The sequence below is a fragment of the Danio rerio genome, chromosome 17 (assembly GCF_049306965.1).
Source record: "Danio rerio strain Tuebingen ecotype United States chromosome 17, GRCz12tu, whole genome shotgun sequence".
NCBI lineage: Eukaryota > Metazoa > Chordata > Actinopteri > Cypriniformes > Danionidae > Danio > Danio rerio.
In genome coordinates this window covers 8,530,903-8,547,500 of record NC_133192.1, presented here as the reverse complement: position 1 = coordinate 8,547,500, position 16,598 = coordinate 8,530,903, and the positions used below count along the sequence as shown (strand labels likewise).

General features: G+C 40.0%; 1 protein-coding gene across 3 annotated transcripts in view; it reads left to right on the top strand.

The window, feature by feature from the left end:
* grm1b (glutamate receptor, metabotropic 1b) overlaps window positions 1-16,598 on the top strand; it is a 60,669-nt gene that overhangs the window by 37,877 nt on the left and 6,194 nt on the right. For all 3 annotated transcript variants that reach the window (XM_073926855.1, NM_001302252.2, XM_073926856.1), the window contains 4 exon segments: window positions 2,561-2,807; window positions 4,152-4,320; window positions 7,457-7,583; window positions 13,859-14,789. In XM_073926855.1, the coding sequence (XP_073782956.1) occupies window positions 2,561-2,807; window positions 4,152-4,320; window positions 7,457-7,583; window positions 13,859-14,789 (1,474 nt within the window).

Here is a 16,598-nt window from a genome sequence, read left to right as displayed (position 1 = left end):
GAGTGTGCATGGGTCTTTCCCAGTACTGGGTTGTGGCTGGAAGGGCATCCACTGCGTAAAACATATGCTGGAATAGTTGGTGGTTTATTCTGCTGTGGTGACCCCTGATAAATAAGGGACTAAGCCTAAGAATAAAAAAATGAATCAATCAACACAATTCTTGAGTTTTTTGGGACAACTTCTGTTTTGTGCTAAATCCACTTGAAATTATATATATAAAAAAATAATCAAGTTAGCATGAGCCAATTTGTTTTGTGACAACATGACGGAATTAAGCTAACTTTATTTAGTTTTGCAAATGAAATGGGATTGAACATAAAACAATCAAGATGTCCCAAAAAACCTTAAGAAGTGTGTGGTTTCAGCTTATTTTAGACAAGCAGTTTGAACAAACAGCAAACGTCATGTTTTTAAAGTGTACCATGTACTGTTATTATATTAAATTATCCTTCAAGCAATTTATTTATTTGGCCAAAGTTAATATTAGTAAATTAAATATTTCATGTAAATAGTTTTTTAAAGTATGGCAAAAAATGGAATCATAAATCATTTCAAAAAACCAAAATTCATCCATTGTCATTCAAATCGATTAACTTAACTTGTTTTTTTTACCAATATATATTTGAACATAAAACAATTAAGCTGTCCCCAAAGAAATGTCAAGAATTGTATTAATTCAGCTCATTTACATAAGTAGTCTGAATCAGCTGGAAAAATCTTTTTTTGATTGTAATTATATACAGTTTGTCATATTTGACAGTGAAAACGCAACTTCACTTCAACAATTCATTCATTCATTCATTTTCTTTTCGGCTAAGTTCCGTTATTAATCAGGGGTCGCCACAGCGTAATGAACCACCAACTTATCCAGCATATGTTTTACGAAGCGGATGCCCTTCCACCCTTAATCCCATCTCTAGAAAAACTTCAACATTCCATATGTGTTTTTGACTGTCATACACTGTACAAAATAGAACAGCATAAAGGAATTAAGTTAGCTTATTAGTTTTTCACAAATTTAAGTTGATTGAACATAAAATAATTAAGTTGTCACAAAAAAAACGTATGAATTGTGAATTGTGTTGTTTCAGCTCATTTTAAACAAGCAGTTTGAACAAACAGCAAACTTGATGTTTTAAAGTGGACAGTGTACTTCTATTATATTGAATTACCCTTCAAACAATTTGTTTATTAGGGCAAAGTTAATATTAGTAAATTAAATATTTCAAGTAAATTTTTTATTAAAGTATGGCAAAAAATGAATCATAAATCATTACAGAAAACCTCCAGTACAGTAAAAAAATAAATGTTTCCACATTATTCATCCATTGTCGTCCAAATTGAACAAGTTAACTTAATAACTTAATTGTTTTTTACAAATATAAGTGGATTAAACATAAAACAATTAAGTTGTCCAAAAGAAATGTCAAGAATTGTTCATTCAGCTCATTTTATATAAATAGTTTGAATACATTTTTTAAAAATGTAGTTATAAACATTTTGTCATAAATCACAGTAAAACTGCAGCGTCAACATCCCATATGTGTTTTTGACTCTCATACACTGTACAAAATGTTCAGTTCCACACAATCGATTTGTGTTGGGACAACATGGAGGAATTAAGGCTGATTTACACTTCTGCATCAAGCACACGAGTATGCTCCAGCGCAGCCTTCGCACTGTCGCAGACCTCTCGCCGTTACCCCTCGTTGCACTGACGGCAATGTTGACGCTGACACTCACCTCTCAAAAAATGTAACTACACGTCGCAACTGCACTACGCGATGTGTAGTGCAAGCTTTGTGATTGGTCATTTTGGTATCGATGACGAGCGTGGGGAGTGCTGAGAGCCACAAGCCCGAGTGTTCACAAGAGTCGAGTCGAGTTGAAGGAGCTTCCTAAGGAAACTTGTGTTGAGTCTTTACCTTATGATTAAAGTTGATGCATATCTGCTGGTTCCCGCCTCCGAATGAGTGAGTTAGAGCTTCTTGTACATTAAGGAAACGCTCAGAAAAAAACAAAGCACCCATGAAGAAATTCGACACAGAGGAAGATTCAAACCTACTGCCAGCTTGCGTTTTGAAGTGTTATTGCAGAGCAACACAAACCGCACGCAGAAGTATTAATACACGACTACACGCAAGGCATGTGCTGTGGACGATCATTTGATGCAGAAGTACAGTATAAATCAGCCTTTAAGCTTATTAGTTTTTACAAGTTTAAGAGGATTGAACCTAAAACAATTAAGTTGTCTCCAAAAAACTCAAAAATTGTGTTGTTTACGCTCATTTTAAATAAGTAATTTTAACAAACAAACAACAACCATCGCATTTGAGTGCAGACCATGGTTTCAGCTAAAAAACTTCATTAATGTTGTCTCATCACCTACATCTTGTCTTGGATTGAGGAGGAGTAATTTAACAGCGAATGTTCATTTTTGAGTGAACTGTCCCTTTAAGGAAGTAAAATGCATTGCAGATGATGTTTCATGTTGACTAAAAGACTCGAGTTGTCACTGAACTGCTCTAATAAGAGCTTTCTGATTTGCTGATTCTCACAGGTTATGAAAGCTTGGAGGACAACTACGTCCAGGACAGTAAGATGGGTTTCGTCATCAATGCCATCTACGCCATGGCTCATGGTCTTCATGATATGCATGAGCACTTGTGTCCGGGTCACGTGGGTCTGTGTGAGGAGATGGACCCCATCGACGGCAGCAAACTCCTGGACTTCCTCCTCAAGACCTCATTTGCTGGTGTTTCTGGGGAAGACGTGTGGTTTGATGAAAACGGGGACTCGCCAGGCAGGTCAGTGTTACTTAATGGCCTACCAACGCAATCTCACGGCAATTCGTAACTTTTTGATTTAGTGGCTAATTCGTATGAATTCTAATTCGTGCAATTTAGTTTGATATGCTCATCTCCCAATAAATGTTGGGTTTAGGGGTGGGGTTGGGAGCCACGCCCCCTTTTTAAAATCATACGTTCATACGGCTGAACTCGTACAAATTTGTACGAATTAGCCACTGAACTGACAAATGTAAAATACTTATGTTTTCTCGTGAGATCAGTCTGGGCCTACATAAGGAGCAACGGAGTGAATGCAACGTTATGAGATTCAAGCCATTAAAAACAGCTGAGTCCTTTAGCACTCTCTCTGAAAACACTTGATTGATCTCAGCTGACGGATCAACATTCACCACATGATCGCTCTCAACAGCGCCATTGTGTGTAACTTTAGGTGGGTTTGGAAACATGTGCACTTTTCATTGTGTCTTCCCTAAACTTCAGCCGTTTGCATTTTCCGCGGTCACAGAAGCTCCCTGTCATCTCAAATTTCAGGTGTTGGTTTCTACAAAAACTCCTTTTAATATGGAGAATATTCCTTCTATCGTGTGCCGTTGCTTTTTATTTTTTTATTTGGTTGGCTGGTTTAAGCTGGTCGATCAGCCTGGTTATAGAGGGGTTTTGGCCACTTTCAGGCTGGTTTCCAACCATTTCCAGCCTGGTCTTAGCTTTTTAGGCTGGAAAGTGACCAGCTAAAACCAGCTTGACAATCCTGGTTTAAGCTGGACAGAGCTGGTTTTGGGTGGACTCCCAGAGTGTCTTTAGGCTGGTCAAGCTGGTTTTACCTGTTCATCTCCCAGCCTGTCCAGCTGGTTTTAGAGGGGTTTTGGCCATTTGAAACCAGCCTGGTCTTAGCTGGTCAGGCTGGGAGATGACCAGCTAAAACCAGCTTTACCAGCCTAGCCAGGCTGGGAGCCCAGCCAAAACCAGCTATGTCCAGCTTAAACCAGGCTGGTCAAGCTGGTTTTAGCTGGATTTAGCTGGTGATTTTCCAGCCTGACCAGCTAAGACCAGGCTGTAAAAGGGAGGAAACCAGCCTGGAACTGGCCAAAATCCCTCTAAAACCAGCCAGGTCGACCAGCTAAAACCAGCCAACCAGCCTAGGCTGGTTTTAGCTGGATTTTTCAGCAGGGCAGGTACACGCCTGTTGGTCCTTAATCTGGCAACCTGCGCTTGCAATCCTGCACCTTTAAGAATTTGCATGACATGCAAACCAAATGTTTTTCAGTACGAATACATGCATCTCTGGACTGGTTTTGCTTGGCTATAAGTGATCTAAAGTTTTTTTTTTTTTCTCTTTTGAAGGTATGACATTATGAACCTGCAGTATGTAGAGCCTGGAGTCTTCGACTATATAAACGTAGGCTCGTGGCATGAAGGCATTTTGAGCATCGATGATTATATGATCCAGATGAACCGCAGTGAGATGGTCCGTTCTGTCTGCAGCGAGCCCTGCTCCAAAGGAGAGATCAAGGTGTGTTTATATATATCTATTTATCACCACAAAATGGCTTGATTTCCATTCCATCAGATGCCCTTTACAATATATCGCAAAAGTGCATATGACCCATTCCAGAATTACAAGCATTTTCTGTTCATTTATGGTATACAACAAATGTAAAAATAACAGAAAACTAACTCCATTATTAATGTAAAATATTGCTAAAGGCATAAGTATGATAGGGAACATTTGATTTTGTTACTATTTTTCTGTTCCTGGAGATAATTGAGATCAACCTTCCAGCAAAGTTCAGCTCCAACCCTGATCAAACACACCTGAACCAATTAATTAGGACCTGAACAGCACTTGTTAATTACATTCAGGTGTGTTTGATATGGGTTGCAACTGAAATCTGCAGGAAGGCCGATCTCCAGGTTCAGGGTTGGTCACGCCTGTTTTAAACCACAACAGAGTTGACAATAACAAAGTTGACATTTTACACCATTTTGTGCATTAGGTCAAGATGCTAACTTCAAAATAGACACAACTAGATTTCTTGCGGCGCGGGAATACATTTCCAAATAAAATGTGGTAGCAATCGGTAACTGGTGTAATTTGAATGGGAGTGGGCGATTTAACAAAATATCGTTGTCAATGTTATTTCCTCATTCTTATTGAACATCGGTGCAACCAGTGCTCACATGACTTACACATGCTGAACACATGACCAGTGCTTTCTGAACATGCTTTTTAGGCCCCGTTTACACTAGTGCGTTTTAGTTTTAAAATGGCGTTTTAGAATGAAAACGATCCGTTTCCACACTAGCGTTTCACCCAGCGTTTCTGAACAGCTCTCCGTCTACATTAAAACGGTGAAAACGCACATCACGTGACCACACACACACAGACACGCACACTCTGGCATGCGCTGCAGTGTGCTTTGAGCACATACCCATATGGGAGCTGTGCACGTCGGACTGTTCATCTAGGATCTCCCGTTGGATCTAATCTCATTATATTTGTTAAACGTGATATTTAATTTACCTTGTTGTCTATATCTAACAACACATTTCCTGACTTTGGTCTTTTGAATCTATTGCTTGTTCTCAGTTAATGTGTTTTGGCTGAGCGCAAGTATAAGTTAGGTTGGTATCTTAATGTCACCACGGACACCGATTCTGCGCAATTGACTGATTGTTTGCCGTTTTTTCCCCAATTGTATAAACTTATTGTACGTTATACTTTTTAACTGGCCATTATTGATTATTAAAACTGATATTTAGGCAAAGAGAGGGTATGTTTCATTTTTTTAATGAAAATGAAAGGAGGCAGTGATGTTATAGACACCGTTTTATTATAAAAATGCATGAAGATTTACTCTGGCACAGTGTTGACGGATGGCGTAACCCTAGCAAAACTTATGCGTTTTAAACACGGCCTTAAACACAAAGTCTGTGCGCACATCATCTACATAACGGTCCTCAGAGCAGGCTTTACCAACATGGGAGAGCAAAGCTATCTTTCAGCTTGCATTAGAAAGAGGTCTGTTTACTGTTAGGAAACCTTCATCAGGCAAGTCTGATGTATGGAAGTCTTTTTCATGCTTCATAGACACAAATGGAAAAAAAATACCCTTTGCGCGATGTGATAAATGCCTCAAAGCTTTACCCTTTAGCAGTCACAAGACTGGAACCTCAGGTTTAAGGCGGCACTCATGTCTCATCAAAAAGGGGCAAACAAAACTGACATTTCCTATATCTTTGCAGGTGCCAGAGCTGTTTAAAAAAAGAAACCACAGACAATGTGTTAAGTTTGCTTGCCAAGACATTCAACTGTATGATACTTTCTCTGGAAAAGGCTTTACACAGCTGTTAATGTTAAAAGCATCGTGACAAGACCAATAAAAATACATACAATCCTTGCACAACCTACAGTTTGATCTGTCAACTCTTTTTGGGAGAGGGAGGGTATGTACCCTTCACTTTTAGAGACAGACTATTTAGAAATAGGTGATTAATATTTATATGAACGTAAACTTTTGGATCTCATACAGCTGTCCCGCCCACTTTTAAAATGTCCGCTACATCTCTGTATCCAATTTAAATATGGGTTTTGGAAACAATCAGGTCTAAATTTAGTGGGAACTGTCGGGTAGGTCAGAAAATTCTTCTAAGCAGGCAGCGATTGAACAAAGACTGAGTATACAGCAGGAACGGTCGGGTGCGGAATTAAACCTGGCGAGAGCGGGACTAAAAAAAACAGTCCCGCACAGACCTCTACCTCAAACCAGATATCGCAGTACTGTATGTCTGTAAAAAAATCTATACAAATTATTTATTTTTATTCATCTTATTATAGTTTTAAGAAATTGACTGAAATATCAACATCAACATCATATCATCAACATCATCAATATCAACATCAACATCACAACATCAGAGGTGACAAATAACTAATCTACTATCGGTGTATCAAGAGTAAACTAAACAGTTTGCACAAATGAATCAGAGATAAATAATAACTTGCCTCAATGCTTTCCAGAGTTTCCCGCCAGAGGAAGTGACATCACAAGTAGCAAGTCACATGCTTTTTCTAGTACATATATAAAGATTGTCAAGGCTTTTTTGACCAGGACAGACAGACACACTTTTTTTTAGATAACATAAATTATTAATGCAATAGAAATTATGTTTTTTGATTCATGCAAATGTTTATTTAACTTAGTAAATTAAACACAAAAATAATATGAAAATTTGACTTCATGATAATTACAGCTGACGTATGATTCAGAAGGCAGAGTCAAACACAAACATTATTAATTAGAGATACCTTGATATATTCATTCATTTTTTTTTCAGCTTACTCCCTTTATTCATCAGGGGTCGCCCCAGTGGAATGAATCGCCAACTTAGGGTTATGTTTTACACAGCGGATGCCTTTCCAGCTGCAACCCAGTATGAGAAACACCCATACCCAGAACTTCTTGCTGTGAGGCGACAGTGCTAACCACTGAGCCACTGTGCTGCACTGTACCTTGTGTTAATGTTCAGAAGTGTTTCATGAATTATTTTGTTTTTGTAAAATAACCAAAAGTTTACCATGGAGATGGAAAATTTACCCGCAATTCTAGAATCACTCATATGTGTAATGTGTTCATATTTCTTCACAGGTGATCAGGAAAGGAGAGGTGAGCTGCTGTTGGATCTGTACACCTTGTAAGGACAATGAATATGTCCAGGATGAGTTTACCTGCAAAGCCTGTGAATTGGGATGGTGGCCGGATGAAGAGCTGCAAGGTAATTTATCGACATTAGCCACATTCTATTCCGCCAATCTGATTTCATCAAGTGGGACATGTTACTGGATAAACATCTGTGTTGATCCTGGAACAACATTCTAATCAGCCAATCAGAATTAAGAGTTTACCATTTATGTTAGAGAGGCTTGCGGTTTTTACACTTCTACACTACCTTCTACAAAGTCTTGTTACCTATCCAAGTTTAAGGAACAACAAATAATTTGACTTATAGTTAATCATTTGGTGTCGGAAGTTGCTTATGAAAGGCAAAGGCCTCTAGATTACACTTTTTTATTTTACCAAAATAAAACATGATCGTGCCTTGAGCTTCAATTATTTAATTAGGACAGTAAGATCTGACTTTGCTTTGACAAAGGTTTTGTCACTTAACAGAAATAATGTCCAGTATAGAATATAAAGTCATGCTGCAACGGAAGAAGAATGAATATTGTGTCTGACTCCATCATGAGCTTGGAGGACTGCATCCATACATCTCTGCAATGATTCAAATCTCTTATTAATAAAGTCATCTGAAATGGCAAAGAAAGCGTTCTTGCATCAAGATCTTTTGGATTCATCTTCAATGCCGCCTCCTTCATTTTAGCCCAGACATGCTCAATAATGTTCATGTCTGGTGACTGGGCTGGCCAATCCTGGAGCAGCTTGACCTTCTTTGCTTTCAGGATCTTTGATGTGGAGGCTGAAGTATGAGAAGGAGCGCTATCCTGCTGAAGAATTTGCCCTCTCCTGTGGTTTGTAATGTAATGGGCAGCACAAATGTCTTGATACCTCAGGCTGTTGATGTTGCCATCCACTCTGCAGATCTCTCACACGCCCACATACTAAATGTAAGACCAAACCATGATTTTTCCTTCACCAAACTTGACTGATTTCTGAAGAATCTTGGATCCATGCGGGTTCCAATAGCAGTATTTGTGATTATTGGGATGCAGTTCAACAGATCATTCATGGGGAAAATCAACCTTTTGCCACTTTTCCAAATGATCCACTAGAAGTCACGTTATTATTTGCTGCTCTTACAACATTTACATTTACATTTAGTCATTTAGCAGACGCTTTTATCCAAAGCGACTTACAAATGAGGACAAGGAAGCAATTTACACAACTAAGAGCAACAATGAATAAGTGCAATAGGCAAGTTTCAGGTCTGTAAATTCTAAGAAGGGAAGTATTAGTAGTATTAGTATTTATTTATTTTTTATTTTTTTTGTACAGTTAGTGTGATATTCAAAGAGGCAATTGCAGATTAGGAAGTGTAGTGGAGACTAAATAGTTGAGTTTTTAGTCGTTTCTTGAAAGTAGCGAGTGACTCTGCTGTTCTGATGCAGTTAGGGAGTTCATTCCACCAACTGGGCAGATTGAGCGTGAGCGTTCGCGAAAGTGATTTCTTCCCTCTTTGGGATGGAACCACGAGGCAACGTTCATTCACAGAACGCAAGTTTCTGGAGGGCACATAGATCTGCAGAAGTGAGAGCAGATAAGAAGGAGCAAGGCCAGAAGTCACTTTGTAGGCAAACATCAGAGCTTTGAATTTGATGCGAGCAGCAACTGGCAGCCAGTGCAAACGGACTAGCAGCAGAGTGACATGTGCTTCTACAACTGGGATCGACGACAAGTCTTTTGTCAGGTAGTGTAAATAACTATAATCCAACTATAATTCCCTTCTGATTTTGGAAATAATTTACGGTTATAGTTGGGTTTAGGGGTAGGGAATAGGTATGGATTACATTTTCAAGCAAAAATTATGTTCCAGGATCAACACAGATTTTAATCCAGGATTGTTGTGGAGTTTGCATGTTCTCTCTTTGTTTTCGTGGGTTTCCTCCGGGTGCTCCGGTTTCCCCTAAAGTCCAAAGACATGCACTATAAGTGAACTGAATAGACTAAATTGTCCGTAGTGTATGAGTGTGTGTGAATGAGAGAGTGTGGGTGTTTTCCAGTACTGGTTTGCTGCTGGAAGGGCATCCGCTGTGTAAAACATATGCTGGAATAGTTGGCAGTTCATTCCTCTGTGTCGACCCTTTATAAATAAGGGAGTAAGCTGAGGGAATATGAATGAATGTTATCGATTGACCTACACAGAGTTGTTACATACAGTTTTGGTTATTTCATAGATGTGTTTTTAAAGCATAAAGCATGTGTCTGAATCATGTAAAGCATCCTCAAACAGTCCATGCAGTTGACTTTTCTCCAAATCTGGCATTAAAAACTGATTTGGCTTTTAAAAGACCTTCACTGTCCTATTTTTTCGAAAGGTTTCCCATGACACCTGAAGGCCATTTATCATTTTTACAGATTGCTTGCACCGTACAACTTATCGCCAGTGACAGCCCTACTTCACTGCCTACTTCTCTGGCCTATTTTCATACGCTGTGATGGTCAATGTCAATGCAGCAGCCCTGAGAATGTCCTAGCAATGTATTTTTCATTAGTTCACTGTAGTACACTTCCATTCTGTGCTACCACCGTAATGCACAGGGGTTGCTGGCAACGAATTGACCCCATTTATCTTTTAAGTATTGAATTTTTGTGTTGAATCACAAACTGTTTAGCCTTATCATACATAAAAGTGTCCGGCCATCATGTTGGTAATGAGGAAGGGTTGATTTCCCTTCTCCTGCTGCAGTCTCTTAAGTCTCCTTTGGCTTGGTTCTTTCTTACGGCCGGTCCCTTAGTGGAAGGGCTGTTTATTTTTAGGTGCGCTGGAAACCTACTTTAGCGTACTTGGTGCATAAGCAAGCTGGTCACACTCTGATGGCCAGTCCTATAAAGACATGCAGCAATGTGAAAGTATATACAGTATACTGTATAGATCAAAATATCTGTTGTTGCATATATATATATATATATATATATATATATATATATATATATATATATATATATATATATATATATATATATATATATATATGCATGCAACAACAGATATTTTGATCTCAACCCTTAGTTTGGCTTCCTAGAGTGTTTGAATTGGTGGATACATTTATAATGCACTACTTTGTATGAATGTACTGTAGTCCACATGCAGCAGAGCAGATTTGAAAAGAGCTCTGTGTTTTTCAGGGGTGCGTTTCCGAAAATCATCGTTAGCCAACTGAGGTAGCAAATTTTTTTGTTACAAACATAGTTTATTGATTTGGAGTTTCCCAAATCCATCGTTCCAAAAAACATTCGCAAACTGTGTCGCAAACTTGTATGCTTGCAACTACACCTCTGGAGCTGTAGTTAGAAACATGGTTCCTGCATGGCTATGTTCTACGTATATACAGTTAGATGACCCCCCCATCCCCCACCCCCGCCCTCAATGCCCTATTATTTTACTACATTCTTGGAATTATAAAAAAAGAAAAGCATTAAAGTTATCACTCTAAGGTGTAATTTGCTTTCAACGTATTTTTAAAGTTCAGTTTTGGCAATCTTCATTTTTACAATTGCGCTCCCTTCGCAGTGCACTTTGAAAACATTGATGTTCTTTTGAACACAGCTGTGGCTCATGACGAAAGCTATAGGTGACCTATTATTTAAAAGCAGAATTTATGTCACGTCTCCAAAGCTTGTGAAAACAAAAAACACAGCATACGTTAATGCTTTTAATTTATAGTAGGTTATTTATTTATAAGTATCTGTACTGTATATGACACGGGCCTGCTGGTTAGAACTTTCTGCAGTGGTTTACATGTGTCAAGCTGTAAAAGTAGACTTTAAAAAAATAAATAAATAAATAAAAAATATCCTACTTAATAATAATTATCATCATCATTAATATTATTAATATTATTATTAAAGTCAGATTTTTTTCATTTCCTAATAAGTAATGTAAAATTTCATTTCTTAATAAATAGCCTTATTATTTATCTATTTATATGATTTATATTTGATATTTGAATACATGTTAGCCTTTGTAAGTGATTTGATGTTTTAGAATACAATATGTAATATTCTTAATAATATTTGTAAAGGAAACACAGGCTCTATATGTGACATTTACATTTATTTAAATTAATATGAAAAGCGAGTGAATGTTTTTGCCAAAACTAATATTGGATTTTTTTAAAAATGCGTGTAAAACAATATAATTTGCACAAATTATGGGGTTCTTCTTTAAGGAAGTTGTTACTCCTCCCCTTTTAGAGCATCATTATGGGCGTTTTACGTTATAATTAAAGTAGTTCAAATGATAGATCTGCAACAGAGAAACTACAGGTTTTGGGAAACACTCGTCACTACATTGTTCTTTTCCCAAACAATGCATCGTACTAGTTCAGCCGCAAGTTACGTTGTTGTTTGGGAAACGCACCCCTTATTAGCCCAGTTCAGAAATACACAGCCCCAGATTTTGTTAGTGGTTGCCTGGGTTTTTGCTAGGAGGTTAAAGGGTGTTCACTCAAAAATTAAAATAACCAAAAAAGAAGATATTCTGAAGAATGTTGGAAACCATTCTACTATTGACTTCCGTAGTAGTACTAATGACTCTCATAGTAATTTCCTTTTTTTTTCTTTTTTTTTTTTTTACAATGTCTAATTATTTAGCTTTATGTTTTGTAAGCAAAAAGTCTCAATTTCTCCTTTTTTTAAACCTTTATAGACAGACTTATTGTGAGCTTCTGTGTTGTAAGTCAATTGCATATGCTACTGTTGAAGCCATGCAGTATATTCAAAATACTTCAATTTCCTTTTAAGACCATTGTGCTTGACTGTGGAGTTTATACAGGATTACTACAATACCCATAATTTGACCAATAAAACACTGAGCAATATGCATCAAAATATATAGATAATAAGCACCACCTACTTTTACAAAAAGCTCCCTGAATGACGGTGAAGTCAGTCGTCCTTTCTCTCTTAAAATACCTTTAGGTTTGTCTTTGACTGATATGGATATAAATTCTTTGCTTCAAATTATATATTGTAATGTTGTGATTCTACTTGTTGCTGGTTGGTTTGGTTCATGGCTTGTAATGTTTTTACCACCACTAGGAAAAAAATGCTGTGATAATTTAAAGGGCCATGACACCCCCCACTTTCGGTTTAAGTCTACTACAGAATTTTTTCAAAAGATGCATGATTAATGGGCGGAGATCCACGAGCATCGGGCAGGAGTGGGCGTGGCCAGCAGGGGAGAAGGTGAGCGAACAACTGTTGTTGTCAGTTATAGCTCACAAAATGAGACACAAACTGTGAGAAGACGCATGAGTTTATAGTTCACAAAGTTAAAATGCAAAGAAATGAACAGTGATTTAATGCCCTGCTACATTTGTTATTCGTAATTTCATATACAGAAAACCACAATTTATATCATTATATAGATGTGTGTTCATGTAAACACTGTAAATGAGGACTTCTCCCTCAATCCCCGTATCCAGCAGACTCAGTGCAGCAGGTCTCCTGACCTGTCTATTTTAACCATTAACCCTGCTGGTAATATAGAGGATTTAGGCAAACACAGCAGCATGGCGATGTGTCTAAATGTGAACGAAGTCCTGATAAAAGACAGCGTCCGCCATTCTCTAATTCTCGTGCTGCTCTCCCGACAAAAAAGCTTGCAGCACACACACACAGCTTTGCTGTATGATCGGCCCTGACAAGATCGCGGGGGAAAACATGCAACAAACCCCGTGGATTATGGAAACAAACGCATATGAGCCTACATGAACGGCTAAATACTGTGCCGTGGTTTCCGTGTCTCTCAGCTCGGGCTTGACACTGGCAGGTCTGGCAGGTCTCATGAATAATTAAGCAGCCGGCTCTTCTCATAGGATAAGAAAACTCCGCTATGAATAATAATGAGAAACCGACGCGTCATCATTGCACTTGCAGTACTGCACTACGTCCCCGATTTTGATCCCGCCCTAAAAATCATTTTAAACCCGGAAGCTGAAATTAGCTGACAAAAGCACAAAATTATCCAGTTTCCCCCACAATTAAAGCTAACAGGTGCTAACATTGTCTTAACTGATGCTCAACACACACACATCTGTTAATATGAAAAAAAAAGTTCCCGGGGGTGTCCTGAACCTTTAATGAGCTATACAAATTTTTTTTATTTGATAATATTGCCAACAGCTTAAATTTTCAGCTTTGGGATTTGGGAACTTAATATGAAAGTCTGATGCCGAGAAATTGTATTGCACACTGCTGAAAAACACACAGCATAAGCTATTATAATACAAACACTTGCATTAGTAACACTTTAAAACACTGTCTTTGTAATCATCAATTTAATGTGTTCATTTTATCTTGTCTCTGCAGTCTGTGAGCCTCTTCCTCTGCGCCACCTGGAGTGGAGTCATCCAGAATCCATCGCGGCAGTCGTCTTTTCATGCCTCGGCATCCTAGTGACCAGCTTTGTCACCTTAGTCTTCATCCTATACCGAGACACGCCGGTCGTCAAGTCCTCGAGCCGTGAACTCTGCTACATCATCCTGGCCGGCATCTTCCTGGGTTACATTTGCCCCTTCACGCTCATCGCTCGTCCCTCAATAGCCTCCTGTTACCTCCAGCGGCTCCTCGTGGGCCTTTCTGCCTCCATGTGCTACTCTGCTCTGGTCACCAAAACCAATCGCATCGCTCGAATTCTGGCCGGCAGCAAAAAGAAAATATGTACACGCAAACCACGCTTCATGAGTGCCTGGGCGCAAGTGGTGATCGCCTTCATCCTCATCAGCATGCAACTGACTTTAGAGGTGACACTGATCATTTTGGAGCCTCCAGAACCCATCAAGTCCTACCCCAGCATTCGAGAGGTTTTTCTAATATGCAATACCAGCAATATGGGAATGGTGGCGCCACTGGGCTACAACGGTTTGCTCATTCTCAGCTGCACATATTATGCGTTTAAAACTCGTAACGTCCCTGCTAACTTCAACGAGGCCAAGTACATCGCCTTCACCATGTACACCACCTGTATCATCTGGTTGGCCTTTGTGCCGATTTACTTCGGCTCCAACTATAAGATCATCACCACGTCCTTTTCTGTGAGTCTCAGCGTCACCGTGGCTCTCGGCTGCATGTTTACGCCAAAAATGTATATAATCATCGCCAAGCCGGAGAGAAACGTTCGCAGCGCGTTTACCACCTCGGATGTGGTGCGGATGCATGTGGGAGATGGAAAAATTGCGTGTCGGAGCAACAGCCTGCTAAACATGTTCAAACGAAAGAAGAACGCATCTGGAAATGCCAAGTAAGTAGTTCTGTGGCGTTGGCACCGGGTGCGTCTCAATCAACTCCCTAAAGTTCAGTAGTGAGTGCACTGATCAGGGATTTGTACATTTTAAAGTGTTACATGCTTACTTACTACTCCCCAGGCCATTTATATCGAAGTTGATATTTAGCCGCTCCATGGTGGTGTTTCGTAATAGAGATCTGCGCGGGATTAAATTTTGAATGCCGCTCCCGCCCGCACCCGCCAGGTTTTAGCCCGAACCCGACCGCTCCCGCTTATATTAAGAATTTATTGTCCCGCTGCCCGACCCGCCCCGTTTTCTGGCCGCCGCGCCCGATCTCGCTAAAGAGCGGGGGAGAACAAAACCGAAAATCCCCCAGCTATACAGTCCAGACAGCCAAGCTGTCTGTATAAACACACACACACAGCACCAAGCACACACACAGACAAATCTCTCTCTCTCATACGCGCGTGCACGCACTAACACACACACAAGCACCAAGCAGACACACAGGCGTTTGGTGTTATATCAACTCAAAGGCTTGTAATACCATGTATCAAGTACCAATGTAATACCAAAAGGTTTTATATAAAGGTATATAAATACTGAGTCGCGCCAGCTCAGGGCCGCAGCGCACATTACTCTCGGGCCGATTCCGGCTCGCTTACGGCCGCCGCATCTGGCACGATTGATTCGGGCCGGTATCGGGCAGTGAGTCCACAAGCATCCGGAGTCCGGCAGCCGGAGCCGGGCTGAGTGGTAAGTCTCTGGCAGGCGAGAATCTAGCCGGAACTGGCCCGAGTGTATTTTGCTATCTGGGAAAGCTCTCTCTCTCATTCGCGCGCGCGCACTAACATACACACACACACAAGCAATAAGCACACACACAGGCAAAGCTCGCTCTCGCTCTCTCTCTCTCTCTCTCTCTCTCTCATTCGCATAGCAATATCCGCGATATTGCTAGACAGCCCGCTCCCGTCCCAAATTAAACCCGTTACCGACAGCTCCCTTGATTTATTCTGAAATTTATTCTCGCGCCGCAGAAATCTGGTCGGGTCCTGCGGCGCCCGCGGGACAGCCGCGGGAATGCAGACCTCTATTTCGTAACATCTCATTTTTACGAGGAGGATCATTAGCCCAATGCTCAACCCCCAACTTGGATGACCTGGACATACACACATACACTACGGACAAATTTAGCTTACCTAATTCACCTGTAGTGCAAGTCTTTGGACTGTGGGGGAAACCGGAGCACCCGGAGGAAACCCACACCAACACTGGGAGAACATGCAAACTCCACACAGAAATGCCAACTGGTTCAGACAGGACTCAAACCTGTGACCTTCTTGCTGTGAGGTAACAGTGCTAACCACTGAGCCACTGTGCTGCCCTAACTCGAAATTGTAAAGCGTTACTCTTAAAAGTAACCTTCCCCAACACTGCTTATTCACATCTACAGGGAGCAGATTGAGACGCACTGTCAGTCTCTCAGTCCTGCTGTTTCAGTGCCCATGGGTCTAGTCCTTTATTTCCGGCTTCTCTCCAGAACTCTGGATCAGGCCATTTCCAGGAGCTTCTTCAATTAACGGCTCTCTCAGACATCTGTGATTTTCAGGTCAACTACAATTAAAGCCTGCGCACCCAGGGGCGTCTGTGCAGCAGGGCTAGGAGACACTGGGGGACTTTAGCACAGTAGCTTTCGATGTATGCAATGGCAAGAATTATTATGATTCTGATATAACCAAGTGAACTAATAGGTATGATTGGATATATGGGACATCGTAGGAATATTGATTATATAAACACTGCTGTATATATTTTTCTTA